This window comes from Lutjanus erythropterus, chromosome 5 (assembly GCF_056507025.1).
Source record: "Lutjanus erythropterus isolate fLutEry1 chromosome 5, fLutEry1.hap2, whole genome shotgun sequence".
NCBI lineage: Eukaryota > Metazoa > Chordata > Actinopteri > Lutjaniformes > Lutjanidae > Lutjanus > Lutjanus erythropterus.
In genome coordinates this window covers 11,155,684-11,183,492 of record NC_139321.1, presented here as the reverse complement: position 1 = coordinate 11,183,492, position 27,809 = coordinate 11,155,684, and the positions used below count along the sequence as shown (strand labels likewise).

The window sequence follows — 27,809 nt, the reverse complement described above, 5'->3', positions numbered from 1 at the left end:
GCTGAGTCCGGTTCTGTAGCCTAACAGCAGCTAACAGTTACGGTTAGCTACTTTAGCATCAAGTAAGCAGCTAAAGCACACATTATCTGTCCATCATGAAACTTTGCGATCACGTTAAATCGGCGAGAGTTGAAGCGTCTGGAAGGCATCAGTGGGGAAACCAGAAAATATATATTTTTTTTATAATTTATGATCCAGTTTCATGCAAATCAGTGAATAAGGTTATAAAGTTTTTTTTTGTTTGTTTGTTTTTTTGTGTTTTGGACAGTGAGGCCTCCAGAAACTATCCAGTCCACTCTGGTGAAGGGATAACTTCTCATTCTATATGCAGGATGAGTCATAAACAGTTTTTAATTGTTTTCTAGACAAAGACAAACTGATATGCCATTAAAAATCTACCACTACCACTAAAAATACCCAGAAATATCTACAAACACGACTTTTGTGTCATTGTTAGGCCAGATACTGGCGTGTGACATTAAAAACAGTTAAATAAATTTTGACTTCATTGAAACCTAACATTTTTAAAGCAGCCTAGACACTAACTTTCTTGAAGTGAAAACAAATAGTTTATTTTTACAGTGTATGCACTTGAAAACTAATCAGGAAAGCCAGTGTGGTGGAACCCAGACATCTTGTTTATCCTGCGAGATTTACCCGCACTTCACCTTCACAGCCACACACACACACACACACACACACACACACACACACACACACACACATATACACAGAGTGAAGGTCTTGTGCTTGTCCCAGGTGCAGAGAAATCTGTGAAGCAGCATGTGGCTTGTCCCAGTTCCTCTACAGTACCTGTGTGCCTTTGTGTGTGTGCGTATATGCGTATATGCGTGTGTGTGTGTGTGCGTGTGATTGCGTATTGCGACAAGACTGACCCATTTGAATCTTAATACAGGCTCTCACCAATGCATTCCTGAAACTAGTTCAACATGTAGGGTATAGGCTGCGTCTAACGCCGACACAAAGCAGTGACAGGCGCCGGGGGTCAAAGGGCACGCAGGGAGCTTGTGCAGGAAAATGGGTCTTTAAATTTGAAAAGTTGAATGATAAAAGTGTTGTTTTAGTATTATTTTGAAAGGCAGGTGAGGTCATGCTGTCAGATGGAGGCCTACACCCTCTGCATCCTCCTGTCCTCAGGTTTGACAGACAGAAGGGGAAGTCAAAGATGTGACTCTAGTCATTTCAAAGCAGTGCACGTCTAATCTGTGTCCTGACCAAAGCAGGTGTGTGTGTGTGAGAGAGAGAGAGAGAGAGAGAGAGGGGAGAGAAGGAGAAAGCAAACAGAGACAGAGAAGAGAGGAGGGAAGGAGAAGCAGGAGAGGGAGGGAGGGACAGAAAGAGGGTGAGACAGAAGCAAACAGAGTGAAGGAAGAAGAGAGGAGGGAGGATTGTTTCTTTCTTTCTCTGGATGCCAGCAGCTGCACCACCAGCACCACCAGCAGCACCATAAGCAGCAGCAGCAGCAGCTCGGATGTGGACGAGAGGTGACCGGGGCTGAGGGTGAAGGGGTGTGTGTGTGTGCGCGCGTGTGTGTATGTGTGTGAGTGTGTGCGTGTGTGAGTGTATGTGTGTGAGAGACTGCAGGAGGGAGCGGGAGGAGAGGCTCAACTTGCGCCCTCTGTGTCGCCGCTGTGTCTCTCTCCATCCTCTCCATCCCTGTTTTCCCCGGGACACAGACATCTGGCGTGGTGACATGTGAAGAGGCTTGAAGTATGGCATGCAAAGATGGTTTCTGCCAAGAAGAAGGAGACGGTGACAGCGATGCGACCCGCTTTTATTCGGACCCTCTTCTACTTTTTCTGTTTGGCGACTTGGTGAGTCTCCACAGTGTCTCCTCGTCTCCTGATCGCTGCCTCGGACGCACTAATGAGGTTTCTCTTCTTCTTTATTTTTTTGTAGCGCTGAAGTTGAGGTATCCTGATTCTTTTTTTTTTCTTTCTAGTGTAAAGAAAATCTCTGGACAGACAAAGAAGGATGAAAGGATTTATCCGGAGAATTTTACGCGCATTTTAGACCGACTTCTGGACGGCTATGACAACAGGCTGCGACCTGGATTCGGGGGTATGTAGGAAATAAATGCGATTTTTATACGCTGTCGAAAATTTTACATATGAAAACTACCAGTAGAAACCCCTGAAACATTTTACATCGTCCAATTAAAAAGAGGAGGAGGCAACTTTGTCTTTTATTTTACTTTTAAACTCACATTAAGCACCAAATAAACCCCATATGTCAAGTCAGTTTCACTCACAGTAATAAAATGTCACCTCTGGAATACTCTAAATCCTCCTAATAAAAAAAGGAAGTGGGGACTTTGTCTGTAATTTTACTTTTTTGTGCCAAAGTAGGTTAAAACACTCCATTAAGCGCAGTGAGATAGCTGCAAACTCCCTATTAAGCACCAAATACACCCTAAATTAAGCCAGTTTTATCCACAGTGAGCATATGCCCCCTCTAAAACACCCTAAATCCTCATAATGAAAAAGCTAAGAGAGGACTTTATTTTTATTTGACTTTTTAAAAATCCCATTAATGGTTAAAATGTACCAAAAAGTGCAAAACACCCCGAAAAATGGCTTTAAAGTCGACACTGAGCGCAAAATACACCCTAAAAGCCAAGCCAGTTTTACCCACAGTAATCATATGTCAACCCCAAAACATCCTAAATCCTACAAATAAAAGATGGAACCTAATTTTTATATGATTTTTATACAATTAGCACTTAAAACACATCATTAAGTGCATTAAGATGACTCTAAACAAGCATTAAGCATTAAGTGCCAAATACACCCTATTAGTCAAGTCAATTCTATGCACAGTAATTATTTCCCACCTCTGAAACATTCCCAATAACAAAGAGAAGAGGGAATTTTACTTTTTATTTTACTTGTTTGTCCCATAAGAAGTTAAAACACACCATTAAGCACAAGAAGGTAGCTGTTAAGTCACTATTAAGCACCAAATACACCCTAGAAGTCAAGTCAGTTTCACTCACAGTAATTACAGACCAAATCTGAAACACCCAGAATCCTTCAAATAAAAAAGGAAACCTTTTTTTTTTATGCCATAAGCTGTTAAATCACACAAAAGTGCAATAGTATGACTGTAAACTCACCACTGAGAACAAAACACACAAATAAAAGTCAAGTCAATTTGACCCATAATTGTATTTAACTCCTGAAACTCCTTAAATGCTACCAATAAAAAAGAGAAGGAACTTTATTTCTGATTTTGCTTTTTTACGCCATAAGAAGTTAAAACAAACCATAAAGTGCAATAACACAAGTGTATTTAGCACCAGATACACCCTATTAGTCAAGTGAATTTTACCCACAGTAATAATACACTATCATTGAAACACTAAATCTTCCTTTTTTTAAAAAAGAGGCAAGTTTTTTGTTCCATAGAGAGGCTAAATCTCACCAAAAAGTGCAATAACATGACTTGACACTAGTGATTGCACACCAACTACGCCCTACAAGTCAAAAATAGGAAGAGGGCCACTTTTTTAGGCCATTAACAGGTATATACACACCAAAAAAACTGCAAAAACATCCCTGTAAACACAGCAATGTGCACCAAATACACCCTATAAATGAAGTCAGTTTTACCCACAATAATTATATGCCACCTCTGAAATACTCTAAATCCTTATAATAAAAAAGGAAGCTTGAACTTAATTTTTTATCTGACCTTTTTGTTCTATAAGAGGTTAAAACACCAAAAAAAAAAGTCTAATAACATGACTCTAAATTCACTATTGAGCACCAAATACACCCTACAAGTTAAGTCAGTTTTACTCTCAGTAATCACATATCTCTCCTGAAACACTCTAAAATAACAAATAAAAAGGGGAGGTTGGGTTTTTTATGCCATAATTGGTTAAAACACACCAAAAAGTGCATTACCATGACTGTAAATGCCTTATTAAGCACCAAATACTGCCCGTAAGTCAACTCAAGTCAGTTTTATTTGTATAGCCTGAGATCAAACATGGTTTTTATGGTATTTAGGCCCTAAAAACTCCAAAAATCCCTCTGACAGGAGAAAAAAGGACAAGAGCTCATGGAAAAGCAGCAGAGGAGGGTCGCCTCCATGCAATAGATGTCGTGCACAAGTCATAATGAGAACTGTACAGCAGCTGTGTCGTGTGTGTTTTTTTTTTTCTTTACGTCTCTGTGCGGGAGACTTGCATTGTATGGAACATGTTGCTGCATGGTCAAGTGTTTCCCAACACACGCGATGTGACATGGTGTTTCAGACTTGATCCTGTAAGCCTGCCACTGTGCGGTCTGAAGAGGGGCCTCTAAGCTCGCACGTTTGAGCGAAAGCAGTTATGTAACGGTGTGTATGTTGCGGGACAAACGCTTAATGCACAGTTCAAGTGCTAAAAGTACGGATTTGGTTTTCTGTACATCATGTCTGAAAACCACGTCTCATCTCATTGGTTTACTGTGCAGGAGCAGCCCGTCAACAGAAATGTGCAGATAGCCAGGCATACTGTAGCTTTGCTTATCCCTGCACTTATAAACAGTCTGCCTCCATAGTCATTTACTGAGGGGGGAAAAAAACCTAAACAGGATTATGTTTTTTACATCTTTTAAGCTTTTTTTCACTTCCATGCAAAGGCTCTGGATGAGATAAGCTATTGCATGTCTATGTCTTTTGGGTTTGATGGACTGTAAAGCATGTTTATACACAAGAGTGAATAAGACTGGTGTCTCTCTAAGACTGGACAGTGACATAGAGGGATTTAAAACAGTCATTTAACGTGACGATTGTTGTGTGTTTAATCACCTCAATAGGTCCTGTGACTGAGGTCAAGACAGACATTTACGTGACAAGTTTTGGACCTGTTTCGGATGTTGAAATGGTATGTACGTGCTCTTTAAACGGAGTTAAAAACATGTTGATTTGTTGTATTAATGCTGTTCAACAAAAATGTAAACAAAACACTTGTTTTTGCTCCCATTTTTCATGAGTTGAAGTGAAAGAACTAAGACCTCTACTGTGCATGCAAAAAGGTTTATTTCTCTCAAATTTTGTTTACAATTTTTTTAAAATCAGTGTTAGCAAGCACTTTGCATAGACTTGTCCATGTTGAAAAGAAAATCAGATTTTGAAGATGGTTAACAGATTGGCTGCTGGGATACCTGTAAAAGCTACATGTGTTTACATCTGAAGTTAGCTATTGTTAGCAAAACACTAATTAGCTAATTAGCTAGCTAAGCTACATCAATAAGTTGATAATGTTAGTTTATCTACATCAATCATACCTCGCTAGATGCTGCATTCCATGTATCTCTTTTTGTGCTTGATAACAACACGTTACACAGTATTTTGCGCATACAAACACCATAGCAACGTGTCCACAGATAGAACTTCGTCATGGTTGATGCATGGAGCAGCCATCTTGGATTTTGAGGTTGGTGTTGATGAGGTTTCTCCAACTGTCTGAGTCAAAAATCCCGTTTCAGATTGAAATTTACAACTAGGAAGTGTCCAACAGTTTTGGTTAGTGTTTTGATGAATATTGGCTAACTTAAGATGTTTAAGTTGTTAGCTATGTACCAAGCTAACAACCAAGCAAAGATAGGTGGGACTTAGGAAGGGTCAGTGTGTGTGTGTGTGTGTGTGTGTGTGTGTGTGTGTGTGTGTGTGTGTGTGTGTGTGTGTGTGTGTGCACAGCGCTTCTTTGTTTTGCAGTGTTGGTGAGCAGTTCTCTTTTGCACCTGACAGGTGTGGCGTGTAGAGATGCTGATTAAACAGCAGGATGATTGCACAGGTGTGCCCTGGACCGGTCACAATAAAAGGCCACTTTAAAATGTGCACTTTTATTTTGAAAAAATATTTCTATTTTTCTTTATTAGGCATTGAACTATAGCTACCTCACATAGGGCTACATATACCATTTTTTTTCCCAGGAGGACAAAGTCACGACCCACCCTTGCCTCTGATTTGTTTACCCCAATATTATTACCCAAACTCTGTCCAGTCACTCCTTACGCTTAAATCTAACCCACCCAATCAACAAAGGAAATGAGTACTAGGCAATCAGAGGCAGGGTAGGGCAGGTCATGACTTTGCCTCTATGAAATAGTCATAGTTCAGTGCCTAACTGATGAAACTTACGAAAAAATGGGGCAACAAAACTAAAAACAAAGTTGTGTTTATATTTTTGTTGATTGCACTTACATGCACTTTAAGTTCACACAGCTTTGTTGCAGATACGATATAGAATTATTTGCAGATTTAACGCTCTGACTAAGGGGAAGATTAATTCCAAGCAAACCCTTATTTGGGTGGAAAACAAGACCTTCTTCCAGATGACTGCAGATAATCATGAAGTAATAACATCCCACCTACCAGCCTTATGTTTTTCTCTCTTTCTTTTTGTTGTTTGTTGTTAAATTTCCCTGTATCAGGAGTACACAATGGACGTGTTCTTTCGACAGACGTGGGTGGACCGCAGGCTGATGTACGAGGGCCCCATAGAGATTTTGAGGCTGAACAACCTGATGGTAACTAAAGTGTGGACACCAGACACCTTCTTCAGGAACGGCAAGAAGTCAGTGGCTCACAACATGACGGCCCCCAACAAGCTGTTCCGCATCATGAAGAACGGCACCATTCTGTACACCATGAGGTACTGTAGTATTATACTCCATCACCATATATAGTCTGCAGCCTAACATTGATCAAAAGGGTTTGTTCATGGGTCTATTTCATATTATCTTAATTGGACTCTGAGATTGGACTCTTCACATGATTCCAATAGCATATTTTGTTTGTTCGTGCTAATGAAAAAGAAACTTGGAGAAGAGATAAGACAGGCTTTGTTTGATTTAAAGCAATCAAAGATATCTGGTGTGAAATCAAACCCACAGTGTAAACAGTGCAGAGCTGTGTGGAGGCAGAGCAGAGGCTGCCAAACTTTTAAATCTTACAGTAAATCCAATATAGCAGTTAAATAACTGATCCTTTGCCATTTTAGTGAGCAGGGTTTGGTATAAGAACAAGTGTTAATCTCCTATCACATCACTGATTTGAATTTATATGAGAAGAATGAACTGCATCTCTGTGATTCTCTCCTGCCAGTTTACAGCAGAGCATGCTAACATTTAGCACCAAGCTAGCGCATGGAAATACCATAGCAACATGTGCACAGATGGAACTTGGACAGTACTGACTGTGTGACTGATTTAATGAGACACAAAAGACAGAAGTACTGACAAACAACTTTCACTACCGTTAAAGCGTAGAGCAGCCGTAGTGGATTTTTAAGGTTGCAGTCGGTGAGGTTAGTCAAACCTTCTGTGCTCTGGGAGTGTTCAGGTTGAAATTTCCGGGAGCTTGGATATTTTGACTTGGTTCTTTGTTGAGCATCTCTTCTCTGTATTGTTACAGGTTGACTATTAGTGCAGAATGTCCCATGAAGCTTGTGGACTTCCCCATGGATGGACATGCGTGCCCCCTCAAGTTTGGAAGCTGTAAGTCCTGTGTGTATATATATATGTGTGTGTGTGTGTGTGTGTGTGTTTGTGTGTGTGTGTGTGTGTGTGTGTGTGTGTGTGTGTGTGAACACAGTGTGAAATCTAGTCTGATCTAATGATCTAGCCAGAGTAAAGTAAGACTAATGCTGTGTCTCAATACATGCACTTCTGTATTTACGCTTTCTGTTTTGAGTGCATAATTGAGTTCACATTTACGGCAAAACAAAGCACCCAGGTAATACCTGGACGTCGTACTCAAAACAGTCAAAAAGTTGAGTGTGGAACACTTGACATTTCTCGCCCTCAACGGTCGCCATCTTGTCTACGTAGTAGAAGACGTGGGCTACCAAAGTTCTGCACATGGCAGCCCAGGAGGCTTAGGAAGCAGCTGTGGTGCTTACTGTGGCCATGATGAACACTGAATTATACAGATACAAGTTATGCATGTATTTTTATCAATAAGTACCACTATGCTGTTGTTGGATTGAAGCATATTAGGGCACATTTTTAACCTCTGAGGACAAATAAAAGCAAATTAAATTTGAAGGACATTCATGTTGAATAAAGTGAAACTGAACATGAATGAACAAGCTGGTAGATCGGTAGTCTCATATAGCCAAACCTCTCTCCACAGCCCTTAGTGCTTCACGCACACACATTCTACTATAAAGGAAAAAATGCCCTGTTTGCATTTCTTTAAACTGATCACAAATGACTTGGATGGTGCTAAGCCCGGGATGGAGCGACGGTGCTGCAGCAAAATAGTGTTCTGGGGAAACTTGTTTTAGTGGAACATTTGCAGTCAGCAGGTGAGCTCTGGCTTGTTTACGTTTGTCCCATGTGCTAGTTTGCCTTTTTCAGCAGGTGGGTTGCAGCGAGGAGGTTGAGAATGATTGATAGCGGACCCCACAATGCTGTTTTAAGCAAGCAACTTATACCTGCAGCGTGCATCCAGTGAGTCAGACTAGCACTTGGCTTCAGTTCGCCCGCAAAGAAGAAGCTGCACAATGGCCGTCCCTAATTTAAGACAGCACTAACCTGTTGTAAGTTGCGCACTATGCAAGTGAGTACGTAGTGTGCAAAGTGTGCTGCATGACAGTGTACTAACAGAAGCGTCTGAATTGAGACACAACATGAATCTAACCTTCTTTAATTGTGTGCTAGCTCTCTACAGAGCATGTGAAGAAGGCGACCAACAACTAGACGTTTTCTGATAAACGCTGACAGGACATTATAAACCAGCTATGCACTTAACATCTTATCATACACCTACAGTATGTTGCCAAAAATAGTACTGCAATCCCCTCAAAAAGAAGAGACATGCAAAATAGTGTAAAATGACAGCTAATCGTGTGGGTACTGCATGTAATATTTTATCAATGAATCATTACTGGTGGTTAACTCTTTGTGTCTGAGTCATTATTATAGTAGCTGTAAACAAATAAACCCATTGCTGAAAAGACCGGCAGCCTCTTCAGGCCTTCGCACCGTATTTTACATTTTGTGCCCCCCGGTGTTGTTTCACAGGAGACCCGCTGGATAACTTTACACACTACACAGGAGGCAACGCAGTTTGCAAGTAAAACACAGCAGGTAGTTTCAGCAGAGGTTTCACTTTATTTTAGCCTAAGAGAATTCCCGTTCTCATTTGAAGTTGGTCCAATTCAAATAGAGTTACTGTAGTGAGAGAAGTAAGGACAAAAAAAAAATCAGGATTCTTAAAGGAATAGTTTGGCTTATTTGGTTTCTCTTCAGGAGTTATTTGAAAAGATTCTCTTGTGTCTGTATGGTAAATATGAAGCTACAGCAGAGCAGATAATTAGCTTAGCTTTCTGTCTAAAGAAAACAAAATCCCTCCTCCCAACGCTTCTAAAGTTCACTAATTAACATGTTAAATCTTGTTTGTTTAATTTGTACACAAACTGAAGGGTAAAACCAACAAGCATCTTGCAGTTTCCACCTGTTTACTGTGTTTGTGCTAAACTAAGCGGCTTCTGGCAGTCGCTTCATATTTAACAGCGGACATGAGAGTGATATTGATTTCTCATTTAATTCTCGGCAACAAAAGCAAATGTCGAACTTTTTTTTTGTTTTGTTTTTAAGATGACTGGCAGCGATTATCGTTCATCTCAGTCATGGTCTCCCTTTTAGCTGCCCAAGTTTGTGTTATGGATAAACAAACTGAAGTTTTTCCGAGATCAATACCAGTATTGGAAAGTGCCTCTTATAGTAGGTATGTAATATTCATATGATGTCAAGATGTCCTTCTAATAGACGCTACTGGTCTTTGAAACCTGGTTTCACGGCAACTTGCAAGGAGCCAACAATACATTTATAACAAATCTGTCTAATATGATCCTGAGACAAATTCTGAAAAATTGAAATTTTAGATTAAATTAATTAAGCAAATTAAAATTCCTAAAATTATAAATATGAAGAGACGATCAATACATACAACTATTGTAACTTCTTTTTAGCTTTGATGAGGTGCAGCCTCTCCTGCCCCTTATTTATGTTTGCAAATGCTAAATGTAGCGCCTTTTAAATAGTTTAAATTATTTAAAAAGTAAGCGTTTAGGGAGGTAAGGAAGTCGTATCAAAATTTTGCTCTGGCTTGGTCTAAAAAGTGAAAAAACCAAAAGCTTGATCACATGGCTGCCCTCTGCTTGACGCTGAAATGGATTCTGTGCTGACAAGAGCGCCGAGGAGTCGAGCACTTTGTGAGACACAAAGCGACTGAATGCTAATGCTAAACAATGAAGCATTTCATTCTTCGCTGTGAACAATGAAACCCTAGCTCAGCATCAGTGTTTATATTGGGCTTACTGGTCAGCAGAAATGAGTTATCTCGACTGAAGGAGTTTCTCACAGAGAGCAGCTCCGTCTTATCGGAGGAGAGCAGCAATTTGAAGATTACATCTGCAAGAGAGAAAGGAAAGGAAAAGACAACGAGTTTGCCGTTACACTCGCCCAATCCGCCGTCAATTACCCAGTGTGGTGACATTGCAGAGGACAAATTCACATTTCTCGGTTATTGTCATCCGTCTCCCCCCGCCTCCTCCTCCTCCTCCTCCTCCTCCTCTCACCATCCTGCTCTGCTGCTGCTAGCCTCCAGTCAGGAGGAAGCGACCATGGATCTGATGTGGCCTGAAGCGAAGGAAAGGTCAGAATCCCTTCCTCTGCCTCAGGATAGCGCAGACCTATGCAGCTATTTTCCATAGCTGGTGTGTGAGTGTGTGTGTGTGTGTGTGTGTGTGTGTGCTAATTTTCTCTGTCTGCCCTGCCTTCATTTTTTCTCCATCGCTCTTCCTCTCTCCTCTCCCCTCTCTGTCTCTTTTTCTGCTTCTCCATCTGGACTTGTGTGCACAGGCATTGCGTTCCACTCCATGACACACCAGAGTCATTTCATTTTGGCAGCACAGTTGGTATCCTGCCGATGTGGAGTCCCATAGGGAGTGGCAGGCACAGACAACTGGCATTTTGTTGCGCGTCCACAGACCGGTCAGCCTCGTCAGCATACATACAGCATAACACTCAATATCTGGATATAAAAGTACCTCTTACGATTTAAAGTATCCTTAAGTCAGGCAGGACAGAGAATTTATCTGAACTCTTCAACTTTTGTAGGAGAGCTGATGTCAGCATGATGCATTAGTGAGTGAAATATGACAGATGGGACCTCTATGAACTTTGAATCAAACCACATTCCTTCGGTTTCAGTGGATCTAAAAACTGTTATTAAAATGTGGATTGGGTGTATTTTTATGAACAAATGAGATACAAGCAAATCACTGCTACCACAATAACATGTGATTAAAGGTCTTTCTTATTTTTCTTGCAAATCAGCAGTAAATTAATTACTCTTGAGTTTTCCTGAATAGAAGTGAGGGGTGAAGCGGCCTCTCAGGGCTGGTAGCCCTAAAAACATTAATTAGTCATTAATTAGACTATCCTGTGGTGCTGCTTCGGAGATGAAAAGTAACCACTTTGACTTTGAAACCTTCAGTTTTAGATGACCTGTGTTTAGGTTTTAGTGGCATCTAGTGGTGAAACAACCAGCAACGCGCCTGCCTAACATGCAGGAGAACCTGCAGTTGCCACGAAAAGATCTGAAAGGTCATACCTAGAGGCAGTGTTTGGTTTGTCCGTTCTGGGCTACTGTAGAAACATGGCAGTGCAACATGGTGTGGAAAAGGACCTGTGCCTTCTGTAGATATAAACGGCTCTTTCTAAGGTAATGAAAATTCTCAGTTTCATGGGATTATACACTAATGAAAACATACTTTTGAATATTACATTAAATTTCTTCCAATAGATCCTACTAAATGTCACATGCATAACTTTTAAGGATATTAAATATCCCTGTCAGAATTTTAATACATGATTTAATTACACTTAAAGCTGCATTAATCAATATTCATACATTAACAATTGAAAAAATGACTTTTTGTAATACAAAAAGTCACTTGATTTAATTACATTCATGTCGATTCACGAAAAGCAACTATGACTGAAGTCTTCCAGACATTCCTGACACACTTCAAAATAAAGGCGAATCTTAAAGATGACGATATAGGTCGATACTGTCACTTTGCATGGAACAAATTGTATAATTGAACATTGAATTGATATATCGATCCAGATCAATGTATCGTTACACCCCTATTCATTACCACAACATCTGAAAGTGAGGGGACAAATGGAGCGTGGGCTCGTGTTTACTGTGTTTTCCACTTCAACGCCCCCCTCATGTATTCACGACATCGTGCACCGGTACTTTTCTGTTTTCTGTTGCTGTGTACACTACTTCCTCAGCACCAAACAGCACAGAGACAAAGCTGCATTTAGCATCTACAGAACTGTACATTTCCCTCAGGAGTTTTGTAAAGACCAAACCAGAGCTAAAGCAGAGTGAATATTAGACTTACATTCATCAGTTTGTCAGAAACATGACTTCAAATGAATGCTAATGTTGCTCTGACTGCTTGATGTATAAATAGACAATTGTTTCCTAATGCATTTCCCATAACAGCCCTCATATGTCAGCTCTACTGTTTGTTGCAGTCCTTATATTTACTGCTTACAGAAAAAAAAACATATGAATTTCCCAGGTTTTCCACATGTGATCACATGCAGGAAACATGTTACCACATGTGGCATGTGTTTCACATGGAAATACACATATAACACCATGAAAATGCTCAAAACCACATTTCCCATGTGCAAAGAACATGAAAAACAAATGTTCAACATATTTCACATGTGATTTTGCATATGTGAAATTCATGTGGTCTGGTTCATGTGTAATAATGTGACACTTGAATTTAACCTTGTCGAGGGCTGCACCTAATGATTATTTTCATAGTCAATATATTGGTTGATTATTTTCTAAATTAATCAATTAATAGTCGTTTGGTCAATAAAATGTCAACAGTATTTCCCAAAGCTCAAGAAGCAAATGTCTTGTTTTGTCCACAACTCAAAGATAGCCAGTTTATTGTTAGAGAGAAGGAAAGAAACCAGAAAATATTCATATTTTAGAAGGTGAAAGAGATTTTTTTTTTTTTTTTTAATTAAAAAATGAAGCAAACAATTAATCGATTATCAAAATAGCACTTAATTTGACAAACAATTAATCGTTGCAGCTGTAGTCTGGTCTTCAGGTTTTAGAGGCAAAAAGAGGATCAGTTTAGGAGAAAGATAGTAAAAGGCAGAAAGTTTGAAACTCATCAACTAGTTGGATGATGTCAAATCAGTACAAATTACAAATCTATATTCATACACACCTGTGCAGATAGCAGCTGTGTAAAATCATATCAATATACAGTCTACATTCCCCCATGCAATCATATTACATACACAGGATTTTTGACGTTCAGCTCGTCTTTGTTTTACTGTTCTATTCACAACTGACAGAAAGTGACTCACATGGATGTGGCTTTGCTGTCTGCCCACAGACGCCTATCCCAAAACAGAGATGATCTATACTTGGACCAAAGGGCCTCAGCATTCAGTGGAGGTCCCCCCTGAGTCCTCCAGCCTCGTTCAGTATGATCTAATCGGCCAGACGGTCTCCAGCGAAACGATCAAATCCATCACAGGTGAGACTCACTTGTCCTTTCACCGCTTTGAGCCATCGGCTGAATTTTACTGAATGCCTGCAAGCAGCACGTTTGCAGGGGTTGAATTGATGGTTGTGTACTTCTTTCTTTTGCAAAAGAGAGTAAAATCTGTCGTCTTTCACTGAAAGAAAAGATGTTGAGCTGCCTGTGTGTATTGTACTATGTCAGCGCTGGCAGATTTGCCAGCTCTGCAGAGTATTTTCCACATGATAGACAGGATAAATGGTAGATATTGGAAGGATTTGGAGCTTTGACTCCTGCCTCTTGAAATTAAACACCGTAAACATCACAAGTCGAGGCATTTCAGAGGTCCTTTCGGTTCACATAAATACTCAAAAAGATTTTAGCAGCGTGGCACCGCGACAGGTGGCGTGTGTCCGTCTGAGTGGGAATGGTCGGGGTTACTGAAATATAGAAGAGTGCGAGAGAATAATCAAATAGAATCAAATGTGACATCTGTCTGATGCTGCATTAACTGAATTCTGTCAGCCTGCAACTTTGGATTCTTTGTTAATCAAACTAATTCATTTCCGTTGATCCTCCAGGTGAATATGTGGTGATGACGGTCTACTTCCACTTGAAACGTAAAATGGGCTACTTCATGATTCAGACGTATATCCCCTGCATAATGACAGTAATCCTCTCCCAAGTGTCCTTCTGGATAAATAAAGAATCCGTCCCGGCACGCACAGTCTTCGGTATGTAGACCTCACACATCCCTCATCCTGCACAGTTCCTCTGCTCTCTGTTTATTTATTTCATGCCTGCATGCCGACAATCTGCACAACAAGGTGATGTTGCAGTGTGAGGTGTTATGTGGAGTAGCTCTTTTTTATCTTAAGATTGCCACATGAAATGCAAATTCACTACTATCAGTTTTAACTCTGGTTTGAAATGCAAGAATGAACAGCTGACAGCATTAGAAAAAATCATTTTGATGCATCTCCTCAGCAGAGACGCCCTCAAGCAAAGACCAGAAATTTGGGTCTACAGAAATTGTTTTGGCTCATCAAATACAGGATGATGCACAATCTTCTCAAGATGCTTTTGAAATAGCTCTCTAAATGAGTTGAAACTGTGATAAAACCTTCACGGGGAAAGATGCCCTGCGAGTGTATTAAAAGTAGTTGTATGGCTGTTTTTTTAAACACATGTACTACCAATGATGCTAATAAGCCAACCTGCACAACAGCAGCACCCTGACTCTGTTTGACCTGAATGAAGTGGAACCTTAATTAGTATAATTTGTAAAACATGGAGAAACATTTAGCCTCGGCCAAATAAGGAGAAACTCCTGTTAAAGTTGTCTTAATCACACGTTGTGTTGTCTTAGCTGGCTTGCTAAGCGCAGCCTTTCACGAGTCATCTAGCTGGTTTTGTTTAGAGCTGGTGGGTGTGTGAACTGTGCAGCTGAGCCTGGGACTTCTGTGCAGTCAGTGTGGCTAAGCTAGCTGTTACTGTGGTCAGTAAATCCCTCCAAATTGTAGGGCTGCCTGCATGTTAAACCGCAGTGTCTTGTTGTGTGGTGGGCTTGGACTTAGTTAAAGGAACCTTTGATGGAGCTTTGCTGAGTAACTAAAGTAAAGAGTAACATAATGCATTGATTTTGCTGCTGAGTAAATAGTAATTTAATTACTTTTTAAATGAGTAACATGTAATGAGCTATAGCCTGCCTTGGGTTCTGCTAGCAAGCAAGCAAACATGACAAAATATCCTTTTCTTTTCAGATGTTGTGAGTTTTTGGGTCTTTTTGTTCATTTTTTTTTATCAAAACAACCTCAGTTCTTTGAAAAACATAAAGAACACGGCAGATGGAGCATTTAGCTCCAGCCAGGGGCTATAGGAGCTGAATCTTTCAAATTTTAACAATATTATCAGAAAATTCCATGTTTTTGCTCCAAACTTCATCACACACCTCCTCACTGGAACTTTTAACAAATTATATCCTGCATGTAGGCAACTCATAGACATTAACTTGACATGCATTTGTTTAGTGCTGCACAATTAATCGCAATATTACCAAAATCGCAGTACAGCCAAGTGCAGTATTCATACTGCAGAATCACAACCAAATCACAGTTTTTTGAAAAAGGAAAACTGTGTGAGAAAAGAGCATTATAATGAGGCACTGTAGTGCTGCATAGATGCAATGACCTAAAGATCTCGTTCTCCAAATGAAACAAATATCACATCATCATGGTTTTAATATTTTTTCAGTAAAAATTAAAATTGTGATGCAGAAATGATAATTTCAACTAATTACATTACATATCGCAATTGCAATTTCAGTCAAAATAATCTCACAGAATGGGCTAAGTTGCGAGCAGGTGTGGATATCCTCCCCCCGTCTTTACGTCACTCCTAAATTTTTGGCTTCAAACCAGAGATTTCCAGTTATTATTTACTCTACGCCGCTATACTACTGTAAGTTAAAACAAGTTACAGCTGTTACATTGTTTATGAAGACTGTGATGTTATCACTTTATCTGGTATTTTATCACGTTTTCAAAGGTTGTTGCATTATTCATCATTTCTACGTTATCAGCTGCCGTCAGTTTTTGGCCTGTGACCCAGTTGCGCTCTCCCTGGCTCCCCTGGTACAACGTTTCAGTCCCTGTCCTAGAATAGACTGATTAGTGGGTGTCGATGGAGAGACAGGCAGACAGACAGAACTGCTAAAACTAGACCAGTGTTGTCAGGTGTTGTTGTTTTATTATTAAGGGACGTCTCAGTGTGGTAGTTTGTTGACCACGATCCTCCACTTCCGCTGATGGAAAGTCATTCAGTGATAATGGCACCGACACTTGTCCCCCATTTTGTAAGTGGTTCTGATAGATTATGTTTTGGAGCATCATTTCCCATTTCAACTTATCACCATGACTAATGAGAGAGACGGGAAGACATGAGCGTCAGTGGTGATTAATGATTCTTCCAACAGCTCTGTTACATGTCGACGGCTCGTGATGCCACAAGTACGAGGAGTTACAGAATGAAAGTGTTCTGATAGTGAATATAGTAGTATCATATATTGAATATACTGAAATTGTTGGGTTTGCATGTGGTGTTGAAGTAATTTCTGTTAAAGTCAAAGTGAAATGTAACATACTTATTAACATCTCCAGTCATATTATGCACCTATTTTAAAAAAATATATGATACAATAAAATCCGATCATGTTCTCCTCTTAAATACGTGTTTGCTTACACGGGTTTGAACCAACCAATCTTCAACTTTTAGCAGCACAGAGCTCAGATTCATTCTTACACGAGCACTTTCCAACATTCAATCAAATTCCTCCCAGTGGAAAAATCAAGATACAGAAGCTAGATTTTCTCAAAAAATGCGGTTTCATTTGGACTTAACATGAAAATGCACCACTAATGCTTTATAGATCAGTTATAAGCAGTTGAGCTTTGGGTTGCTAGGTTGTAAAAAAATTCACAACAACTTTAACAACTCATTAAGAAGTTATTAATAACTCACTAATAATTTATAACTACACTATTACACTATTAAATAGAAAGGATAAAAAAACAGCCAAAGGGATTTTTTTGCAACACAACAACCAAAAAAATCAATTAAACCAATTAAAATCTGTACTAAACCATTATTTAGTACAGATTTTAATTTAACAAAACATTAAAATTTGTGCTTTTTTGTAATCCCTAGTATAGGTATCAGAGATTATAAAATAAGGTTATTTCCATTGTGGTACGTAAATCTATAATATCTAACATTTCCACATAAAAATCTAAAAATGCTTGGGGCGCCACTGAAGAACAGCGAAAAGTGGGTGAGTCTTACCGGTTGATTTCAGCAGCGGAGCGTTTTGCCCGCCTGATTATGTTTTGATCAGGTCCTCTTTCCTCACTCTTTGTGCTTCTACCATGGATAAGTAGACGACGTGATTAAATAGTTTCTTTTCTGTCTGTCTTTATGACTGGGGGTCTGCATGGGGTCTTTTGGTGGAATTTAGCCGTTTGGATGGGTCAGTTTATCAGATTTCATTCAGCTGTCTCTGGAGCCTTGAACAGCTTCATGCATCTTTTTCAACAGTACTCCCCAAGACCTGTACACAGACTTTAATGTGTAAAATCAGCGAACTTCCCCTTTAATTATAATAACAGACCTGTTGTTAAAAAACTGCTCAAGACTCATCTGTTCAACACCGCTTTCAACCACTGACAGTTTCTTCTCCTCATCCCTTGTTTGTTTGTTTTTTTTCTCTTTCCCTTTTTGTTGTTTGCTATATTGTTGTATGTTGTTTCTTCCTTTCTCTTTTTTTTTTGTCAAGCGTCTTTGAGTATTTTGAAAAGCGCTATATAAGTATAATGAATTATTATTATTATTATTATTATTATTATTGACTGGCAGCAGCGTTCTCAGTCAAACTGTGACAGCATGTGTATCACTAATGACCAAACAACCCACCTCCCTAATGGTTCTTCTGCTCATGACACACACACACACACACACACACACACACACACTGCAGTGTCACCTGTATCCATTCAGTGTGCATTTGACACAGTGTGTGTGTGTTTCTGCTGTCGACTGTACAGTTTGTGTTGAGTTTTTGCTGAGCAGAGACACACAGTGTGTGACCTCAGTAGAAAATGTCTCAGGGTGTCGTGCAGTGTAATAAAGCACTGGGGGATCAATGCTGCTCTCCTGCAGTGACCAATGTATCTGACAGTCCAGCTGCACTGCCCCCGCCTCCCCGCCCCGAACTGTCCAGCACGACAGAGGCATCACAGCAGCACAGCCATTGTTGTATCAGTTGAGCTTCTGAGGCAGCGGATTGCTGCTGTTATCCGCTGTGTTTAAATGTGCGTGTGTGGCGGTGGTGGATGAAGCCGGGCCGGGTAAGGGAGGAGGGTGGTCTGTGTTTGGATTTCTCCTCCTCCTCCCTGCAGCCACGCTCTGGTTTGACTTCCTGCCTCAGTGACTCAACCACAGCGTCCCGCTATGAGCGTGGAAGAGGCAGCTTGTCAGGAAGACAAACAGGAGTGTAGGGACGATTAGAGCTGGAGCCCCTTGGCTTCAGATAGAGGAGTAAAAAGCACATTTTTAATGAGCTTCAAGTGACTGATGTCTGTGACTTTGACATGTACGAGACTTTTGATCATTGCAATGTTTGTGTGACATGAGAATGTGCAGGTGTGGCCAGTAATGGTAGAGGTCAGAAACTTTATGGCACTTTATAGGAATAGTTTAACATTTTACAAATTTCTTTGTGTAGTCAGTAGCATATAGCGGTGTGTGTGTGTTGTGTTTTTATGAAGAGGCCCAGATGAGAACCAAGAGTCGAAACCTCAGGGGATGTATAGACTGTGTTACGAGCGGTCCACGGTTCAATTCCCAGTTAGTTGCAGTTTCCTTGTAATGTAATCGCTGGAAGTGAAAAGCTAACAAACCACAATGACATCACCACTAAGTGACTAGTGTGTCTAGTGTCTGTGACAACCATAGTCTCATTTAGCCACTGTATTTCTTGCTGTGGGACAAAGTTCACCTAAAATTGAAAATTCAGTCATTATCTACTCATCCTCATGCTGATTGAAGGTCGGATTTAGTTCTTTAGTCCACAACACACTGCTGGAGTGTCACAGGAAAACTGTGTTGCAGAATCTCCCAAAAAAATAAGTGAATGGTGCCAAAAAACAGCTAAAAAATGTAATCCGAGTCTCCTAAAGCCCTGACATGCCATTCACCTGCGCGCGCACACCGTCATGCCACACACACTCCGCTCAGACAGTGTGCACATGTACGTGAATGTGGCTCTATAAGTTAAGGATCTACAGCGAAATTTAGGCTAAAAACATGGTGTAAATGACGTCTTTCATGTCAGCTTGGCTTGTTGGGACTTTTTATCATTTTTTTATCATTTGAAAACTGGTCACCATTCACTTCAATTGTTTGGGAGATTCCGCAACAGTGTTTTCCTGTGAAACTCCAGCGGTGTTTTGTGGACTAAAAAAAGTTACACCCGACCTTCAGTTGGCATGATGGTAAGTAGGTAGTGACTAAATTTTCATCTTAAGGTGAACTTAAGGTGAAGGCTAACTATTTCAGCAAACTAATGCCAAGTGCACTGACTTCCTAGAGTGGCGTTGTCACAGCGAGGTTGCCGAGAAATCACTATATCCAAAGGTATTTCGTACAGAAGTACTGACCAGCTGGATAAAGTGCTATGTAGCAGTGCTGGTACATGTATTTTTGTAGTTTTGCTAGCTCAAAACTTAGCTAATCACCTCCTGGCCCCAGCTCTGTACTTAACATACAGACATCAATCTTCTCGTCTGACTCTTGGAAAGAAATTGAACTTGTGTATTTCCCAATATCTTAAACTATTTGTTTCAGAGAATTTGGATAAATCTGATTTGTGTGTATCCTTTAAGCTGTGACTGAGACTGAGCATCTGTTTTTTCTATTTTCAGGGGTAGCTCGAGCACAAAAATATCCCTTGCAGGCTGTAATCCTGTCATTGTGCAGAGGTGAAAATGAAACAGTTGGTGTAAAGATCTAATTGCGGATAGCTCAACTAGTAGCACAGTCAAAATGGTGCCTGAGTGAAATTATCGCCTAAAAAAAAAATACAAATCACCAGTTTACAGATATACTACATTAGTTCCACAGTCAGTGGGATTTTTCAGCTAATGGTTTAATTTAAATGGTTGGGAACAAGAAAAAAAAAAAGATATATTTACAGTATATCTATCAACCATCTCGGTTTTATTATCTATCAAGAATCTCAGTTTCTGCTTATGTTGAGAACAGCTTTATGTTAGAGGTTAATATCCTCCGTCTGTGGCCTCAAGCAGCAGTTCACCTATCAATGTCACCCAGCCGCTTTTGATTGACAGGTAATTATATGGCGGTCACGTTCCGGGCGAAGGGGATGAATTTATGTTGGGCAAGGACTCTGCAGCACAGATTGTTCCAGGTCTCTAACGTAAAGGGGATTTTCTCCAAATCACATTATTGCTATTGGTTAATAATACCAAGGACGAGTGATGAGCTACAGGCTTATACTGTAACCTTCTGTTACTGTAAGAGCCACACGTGACCTTGCATGCTGGCCAGATTGGTGTCTTGTTTTATTTTTATTAGTATCTCTCTTGGTACAGTGAGGTCTCAGCTCAGTGTGTCCTCAAGCTCCGTACTGTGCAAACACCTTTTACTTAGCTATACTGTCTCTACATTTGCTGCTCAGGGACAGGAAATATACTTTAGGCTGCTGTAAGCTCCTCTATCTTTTGATACACATCAGACTTGTACCAAAACAAACAAATTATTCGGAGGCAGAGCTCGCCTGCAGGCAGAAATAATCCTATTGGTCGAGTTAGACCTCGTTTGGCGGAGCAGGTTTTTTTTTCCTCCATTGAGTACATTTGACTGAAACTCAGCGAAAAAGGCAAAGAAGTCTAACATATTTTAAAAAAAGTATCCTGCTATAATTTTTACATGTTAGCTAGTTAACCTAATTAGCCCCAGCTAACCTTCCAAGTGTAATATAGTGGAAGTTTTTTTCAGTTGTAGAGGCAAAGTTGCACTAATCTATATTTCAATAAAATTACTAGTAGTGTAGTAAAATGAACCCACAGAGAATTATCACTCAGCTCTGCAGTTTCTCGGTTCTGTACAGCAGATACACACCATCGTCTCTGAAACGCAGAGCCTCATGTCAGTTCACAGACTGAGCAGCCAGGCTGGTTAAACCAGAACTGAAGCTGAACCAGAAGCGCATTTCTCAGCGCCGGTCAAAATGATTCTGAGATTCAGCTCCTCTGCAGTTTTCTAATCTGTTTTCTAATCACACATACGGCTGATCTTTATAATTACGTCATGAATTTAAAGCTTTTTATGTGTCGCTGGATAAAAAGAGTCTGCTTTGCTCCTCTCTCTCCCTTTCAGTGGACGCAACTGACAAATATGTGCAATGAGCGCATAAATTAAAAGAATACAACCACGAACAGCACTGATACTATTTCTAATAAATATTATAGGTGGCAGATTGTCATATTTCAGTATATGGAGGGGGGGGAAGTGTGTTTTCATGAAAGATTCGCTCACGAAACATGGAAAAAACAGAACATATGCTGAAATTATTGCTGTAGGCACCAAGTGGAATTGGGCAGCGCTTCAGGTCGCATCGTAGTGCTTCAGTGTGCAGTGCAGAGTTCTGCTGTAGTCTTTACCAACTCCTGAGAGTAATATCTGATTATTTAGCTACTAAATATCCAGGTTCTTTATCAGATAGTTGCTAAACTTTGTCTGTTTGGTGCTTAGCCTGCAGCTGTTTTTAGCAAAACGCCTAGCACCAAACAACAGACAGAATAAAGTAGGAACAAGCTGGTGAAGATAGTAGAGTAAGTAGCAGCTTTAGTGCCAGGTATTCTCTGGAGGAGTTGGTAGAGACCAAAACGGAGCAAAAAGGTAGGAAGAAACAGGACTACAAGTGAATGCTAATGTTGCTCCTTGTATGCTGGATGTGTAAACAAGCAACTGTTTGCTATGCTGTCTCCAAGTGAAAAAAAAAAAAAAAAAATCAATAAAAGCAGGTGTAAATAATGTGTTTCTTTTAGTCCATGTCTCCCATTTTAGAGAGCCAAATGTATTCATCATCCCCTGCAGTCAGTTAATGAAATATGCTGATGAGGAGCAACAAAATGTACATGGGTTATTGAACACTGCGCAAATGATCTTTATCACCATTTATTTGCCAATGACATGAAGAAAATCTCTCCTGCAGTATGTTTTATTCTGATCTACGATAAGACTGTGTTGTCTTTGCCTATTAAAAATTAGATATATTAGCCTATATTAGAATTTTTTGCCTTGACTAGCAAAGTGGAACTGCAGTGACCTCCAAAACCTTGTCTCAGCCCTCACTCGCGGACTCTTATGTTTGACGTTGTTCTGTTTTTGATACCATTGAAGGCATCACCACAGTCCTGACCATGACGACACTCAGCATCAGCGCTCGCCACTCCCTTCCCAAGGTCTCGTACGCCACTGCAATGGACTGGTTCATCGCTGTCTGCTTCGCCTTCGTCTTCTCTGCCCTCATTGAGTTCGCCGCCGTAAACTACTTCACCAACGCACAGATCGAGCGGGCCAAAAAGAAGCCGGCCAAATGTCCCCCGGTACCCCAAACCACGCCTGTCAAGGTCAAGGACACGGAGGAAGTGCTGCAGGTGATTTTTGTTTCTCTCAAAGTGGCCGTGGCAAACAGTCTGATAGCTCTTAACTTGGAGGAGCACTTACACAGCAGGTCCCTTATTATGTGCTTACTGTATCTGGCCTTTAGCCTAGACTTTTGAATGGACAGGAGAGGGCCAGCCTGAGGATCGTCAGCTGTGCTCCTGCTCAGAAGAGCTGAGAGGATCCGACATGTAGAGAAAACAGCAGAGGACTGATCCCAGGATGTGAGTTTAGCCGTCAATATAGGGGAGACCAGGGCAATCATGACGGGGGTAATTATAAAACATTCAGTTCCTCCAATCAGAAACAAGCTAGAGTGATGTCACTTAATCTGCATGTGCTTTTTATCTCGAAAAAGAAACAGGATCATTTCACCTCGACTGAGGTTTTAGCATAAAACTGATTTTGAGGTATTAACAGCTACACTTGGATGATGAACGTCTAAAGCGTTTAAACTTACATCAACTGTATCCCTGTTATTTGCTAAAAATGAACTCTGAACAACGATGATAATATAGGTGTTTCTAACCAGCATACAGGATTTTATCATGGCTGCAAGACCAGGGGCGATTGTAACACCGTGTTACGACTGACCCCTGTGCCACATGGCCCAAACAAACATAGACAAACTATATTCTGAATATAGTTTGTCTATGTTGACATACTTTTCTGTCATAACATAATTCACTTAATTCACTTCCTGTCAAAAAATGTAGTCAGTAACCTAATCCAGGTATCACAATGTTAAAATAATGTAACTTGATTACTTCTCGTTACTTATGGATTACTTCAATATAAAATATACTGAAATTGTCTAGCCTAATATAATGTTTTAAGTTTTAGATTTATTAGTTAGTTAGCTCCAGCTATTCCTTCACTTGTTGTGCACAATTTATTGATCTGATTGATTGATTTAAAGAAAAAAAAATCTTGAGAGGCCATGATGATGAATTCTCAACTGTAAGGTATGCTGTGGTTTAAAATTGTAATCCTGCTAAATAATCCCCTTTTTTTCAAACTGTTTCTGTAAACTGTAATGGAATACAGCTACCTTTTTTGTATCCAGATTACATAATCTTATTACATGTAATTGATTTCTCACCAAGCCTGCATATATATGTGTAAATGTTAAAAAAAAAAAAAAAAAGGTTACAATTGCCCCTGATCTCCCCCATCAGAACCTGCTTGTATCTGGCCGATGAACTGAAATGAAAGATAATTAAAGTTTTTCTACACCACAGATCTGAACAAACTAAACTTAAAATCCAGACTTATGTTTTGTAACTGAAAATCTAGCTCAGGTGTTTCCACAGTGGGAAAGTATAACAATGTCTCTGCCAACCACAGCTTGACTTGCTGAAACAACTGCTTGTTAAATGTGGTAAATTAGGTGGCTAAAAAAAGAACACACTTTAAATATTCCATACCTGTTACCCCTAGATCAACTGGAAAAGTTTAGCTGTTATTCAGCCATTAATTTAGCTGCAAATTTGTTGAATCTGGTTTAGAGAAAATTTAATAAAATGTGAAAGAGAGAAAAGAAAATAAGAGCATCTGAAAATAGCAAGACAGATGTTCAGATGTTTTACGGCAAGTCACGAGGTGTCTCTCAACGACGGTGTGTGCTGTGGAACCTTTTTTTTTTTTTTTTTTTTAATTCTACATGAACAAATTGACATAATCTCCTATTTCTGTATCACTAGTTGAAACAAATCACACTGACACCATGGCGGCTGACATATGGATCAGATCAGAATTCATGAATATGCCATGAAGCTATGATGAACGTGTTACAAATCACAGTTCATGTTGCTGTAGTGATGCGTTCACGGTGCTGTATAAACACAGTTGTGCAGATGGGGCGGCTGTGAAAAGAAGGCAGATGTGCATATGTCTTTGACTGTACGTTCTTCTAAAGAGATCAAATTAAATATCTCGGTCTACTGTTAACTTATCATTGAAGCTGACATAGCCCAGCAATGCATATGTCAGTTTTACACTAACTACTTTAAGTTGCCCCCTCCAGTCCAAATCCCAGTGTGGCGTAATCATGCCTGAATGCAGTATAGTGACAACGGCACTTCAGTGGATTAGTAGGTTGCCACGGCAACGCAGCCCGGGTACATCTGTATAGGTTTCAGAGAGGCTCTGGCACTGGGGGAAAAAAAAAAAATTAATACTCTTTTCCTCGAGAGCAGGTCCTGTTGGCGCCACCACGGGGCTTGGCAGCGGGGTCAGGGTGCGTTGATGGTTCCAGCGTCTTAGCCTTTTACCTCTTCCAGGATGAAAAGCAAAACCCCGCCATCCTCACACACACATACACTTCCTCTGCTGCACATGGGACACAATAACACTGGATCCTTTCAGTTTCAGGGGGGGTGGATTATTCCTGCAAATGCCTTAGTACCAGCATCACACTCTCCCTGCTTGAAAACATCAACTCTCAAAGGATAAGCTCCTTTGACGCTACACTGCATTACCGCCCCGATGAAGTGCTACCTACTTTCTGTCTTAAGCTTGTGTGAAATGAGTGAAATCCTCGGTAAGTGACATCTGTATTGCACACACTCTATCGTCTGCTTCCAGATGAAGGCCATCTGTGTCAGGGGGACTGTAATCAGATCAATATGACAAGGTTTATGTTGCCCGGCCCGCTTCTCAGAATGGAAAAAGCGAGTGAGTTTTACCTTGCCTGCAAACCCCTTCAAACGTGAAGCAGACAGGAGGAATGTGAGCATTATTCACTCGATAAATCCTCAGGTTGTTTTCTCTCAAATGTGGTTCCATATTTTAACAAAACGGCTTTGCTTTTTTTATGATGCAGACGAGAACTTTGGCTTGGTACACATAATGTAATCACGTAGTAAATAGGTTTATTAATCAGGGTTTGATCTGTTTGTTAAATATTTTGGGCACATATTTAACATTTTTGATTTTTTTTTGATAAAGCCTCTGAATACAATTCAGACCATGACATGACGTTGAAATGTTCCACTTAACGTCCTTATTCAGGTCAACAGCTCGTTATGACAGGGTGAAATAGGTGGACTACAAAATAGAGCCTGACTGTCACTGGACAGATACCGATATCTATATACTGACTGATTTGAACATAAACTGATAACAACAAAAATTCTTCAAATTTGGATATTAAAGAATTGTGAGCCAGATATGTACTGAGCTCACCTTTTTTCATCTCAGTCTATATATTGTTTCATGTTTTTTGTATTAGGGCAGCAGGATCATTTACATCAGTTTCACTCAGTTTTTTTCAGTCCGTGCAAAGTGCACTTGGGCACACGTCACACTCGCGGTACCTGAGCGGAATCGGATCGGGACGGGAGCTGCATCTCAGGCCACGCACACTTTAAAAGTAAAATATGTAGGATTGTTTCACAGCGATCACGTCTTAAAGCACACACCAGATTTTGTGTGAAAACAGTCAAAGCAATCTTTGGTCTCACAGAGACCCGAAGAAAGAGACGGACACAGCAACATAACAGTTATTCGCTGCGAGTCCCGACCTCAAAACCTGCTTTGCAGTACTTGATAGGGGCTACACACCACTGCCACACAGACTGAAGCCCATAAGCGTACCAAGTAAATCACAACATGATAAAATAAGAAAATACAGGAAGAGGGCAGGTCTCTGCAGATATAGACACCACCACACACTTCTATGGGTCATAAGTGATGTCTTTGTTATGTCCAAAGCTTTCCAGGTCTGCAGCACTTAGTTTTAGTTGCTGATTTGACCATCACTGTTTTGAGGGGTTTAGTGAGCAGTCAGTTTCTTAATTATTAGCTAACATACCAGCTAACATTGGCTGATGATGCTGAATGGTCAGTGTACTGGACAGGTTCCACTTTAGACTAAATACAAGGAACTTCCAACATATATTTTTTAGAAAATACCAAGAGTGCACCTCTAAAACTTAAAGATATCTCATTATTGTTTTTTTTCTCTTTCTCAGCTGAATCCTGACACCAACGGTAACCTGAGAAAGCGGATGAATTACATTTCCCACCAAGAGTCCAGCAGTCACCAGAGAGCCCAGTCCACCACCAACATCTCAGGAGTGGGGAGAGCGAGACCGCTGCGACCTTTAGCCGGCGGAGCCAACGGCAGCTCCTCCACCCTCTCCCGCTCCAGCCCCAAATCTGAGAGCCTGCTCAGCGTGGCGTCCTCCTCAGCCCAGCTGGTGAAGAGCACGCCCCAGGCTGCAGCTTCCACACCAGACGTGATGGCGGGGACGCCGTGCAAGCAGAATGCCAGTTCCTCGTCCCTGCAGCATCTGCTGGGGCCCAAGCTGGAGCGCATCCAGATGATGGGGAACAAACTGGAGCTAAAGCAGACGCCGTGCTCTCAGCCCACCACTGCCGGCATGGGTGGAACCAGCAAAATTGACAAGTACGCACGGATCCTGTTCCCAGTGTCCTTCGGGGCTTTTAATATGGTCTACTGGGTGGTTTACTTATCAAAGGACACAATGGTTGCTAAAGGTGGCTAGACTTGTTGTTGCTCGGACAACAAGAGTGAAGACTCATTTCTTTTAACAGATGGGAAGCAAATAAGGATTATGGGAGTTTGCAAACAATAAGAGGAAACTATTGTTCTTGCCAAACAGATAAACAAAAAGTGCTCGCTAAGCACTTCCGTATCCTGGAGAACGCACTCAGAATGCATTTATTTTTCCTTCCTAAGGTCCTCGAACAGCAAGCATGGGAACAAATCAGCCAACTTAGAAATATCTGACTCAACAGAAGAAAGAACACCTGCACACTGGAATACGCTACTGTCCTCTTTATATCATGCCACGTCGGACTGTAAAGGTCTTCACTGGCTTCAACTGCCTCATGATCCCTCTCGGCCTGCAGTCGAGATGGAGCATGGGATTTTTTTCATTTTCCTATTTTTGTACCCTGCACCTGGCAAGACGTTCGGATGTGTGCACCACTGTCGTGA

General features: G+C 40.6%; 1 protein-coding gene across 1 annotated transcript; it reads left to right on the top strand.

The window, feature by feature from the left end:
* Positions 1–1,746: 1,746 nt before the first annotated feature.
* gabra4 (gamma-aminobutyric acid type A receptor subunit alpha4) lies at positions 1,747–27,805 on the top strand. The gene is made up of 9 exons (XM_084718788.1): positions 1,747–1,835; positions 1,964–2,082; positions 4,827–4,894; positions 6,447–6,667; positions 7,429–7,511; positions 13,472–13,615; positions 14,182–14,334; positions 22,580–22,836; positions 26,818–27,805. The coding sequence occupies exons 1-9, from the start codon at positions 1,747–1,749 to the stop codon at positions 27,352–27,354; spliced, it is 1,671 nt and encodes a 556-aa protein (XP_084574914.1). The 3' UTR covers positions 27,355–27,805.
* Positions 27,806–27,809: the final 4 nt, after the last annotated feature.

What these genes read in the sequence shown, in the direction of transcription:
- gabra4 (XM_084718788.1), top strand. Translation starts at nt 1,747, where the DNA reads ATGGTTTCTGCCAAGAAGAAGGAGACGGTGACAGCGATGCGACCCGCT. An exon ending in GCTGCGACCTGGATTCGGGG is followed by an intron (nt 2,083 to 4,826) that starts GTATGTAGGAAA and finishes TCACCTCAATAG; the next exon opens with GTCCTGTGACTGAGGTCAAG. An exon ending in AACGATCAAATCCATCACAG is followed by an intron (nt 13,616 to 14,181) that starts GTGAGACTCACT and finishes TTGATCCTCCAG; the next exon opens with GTGAATATGTGGTGATGACG.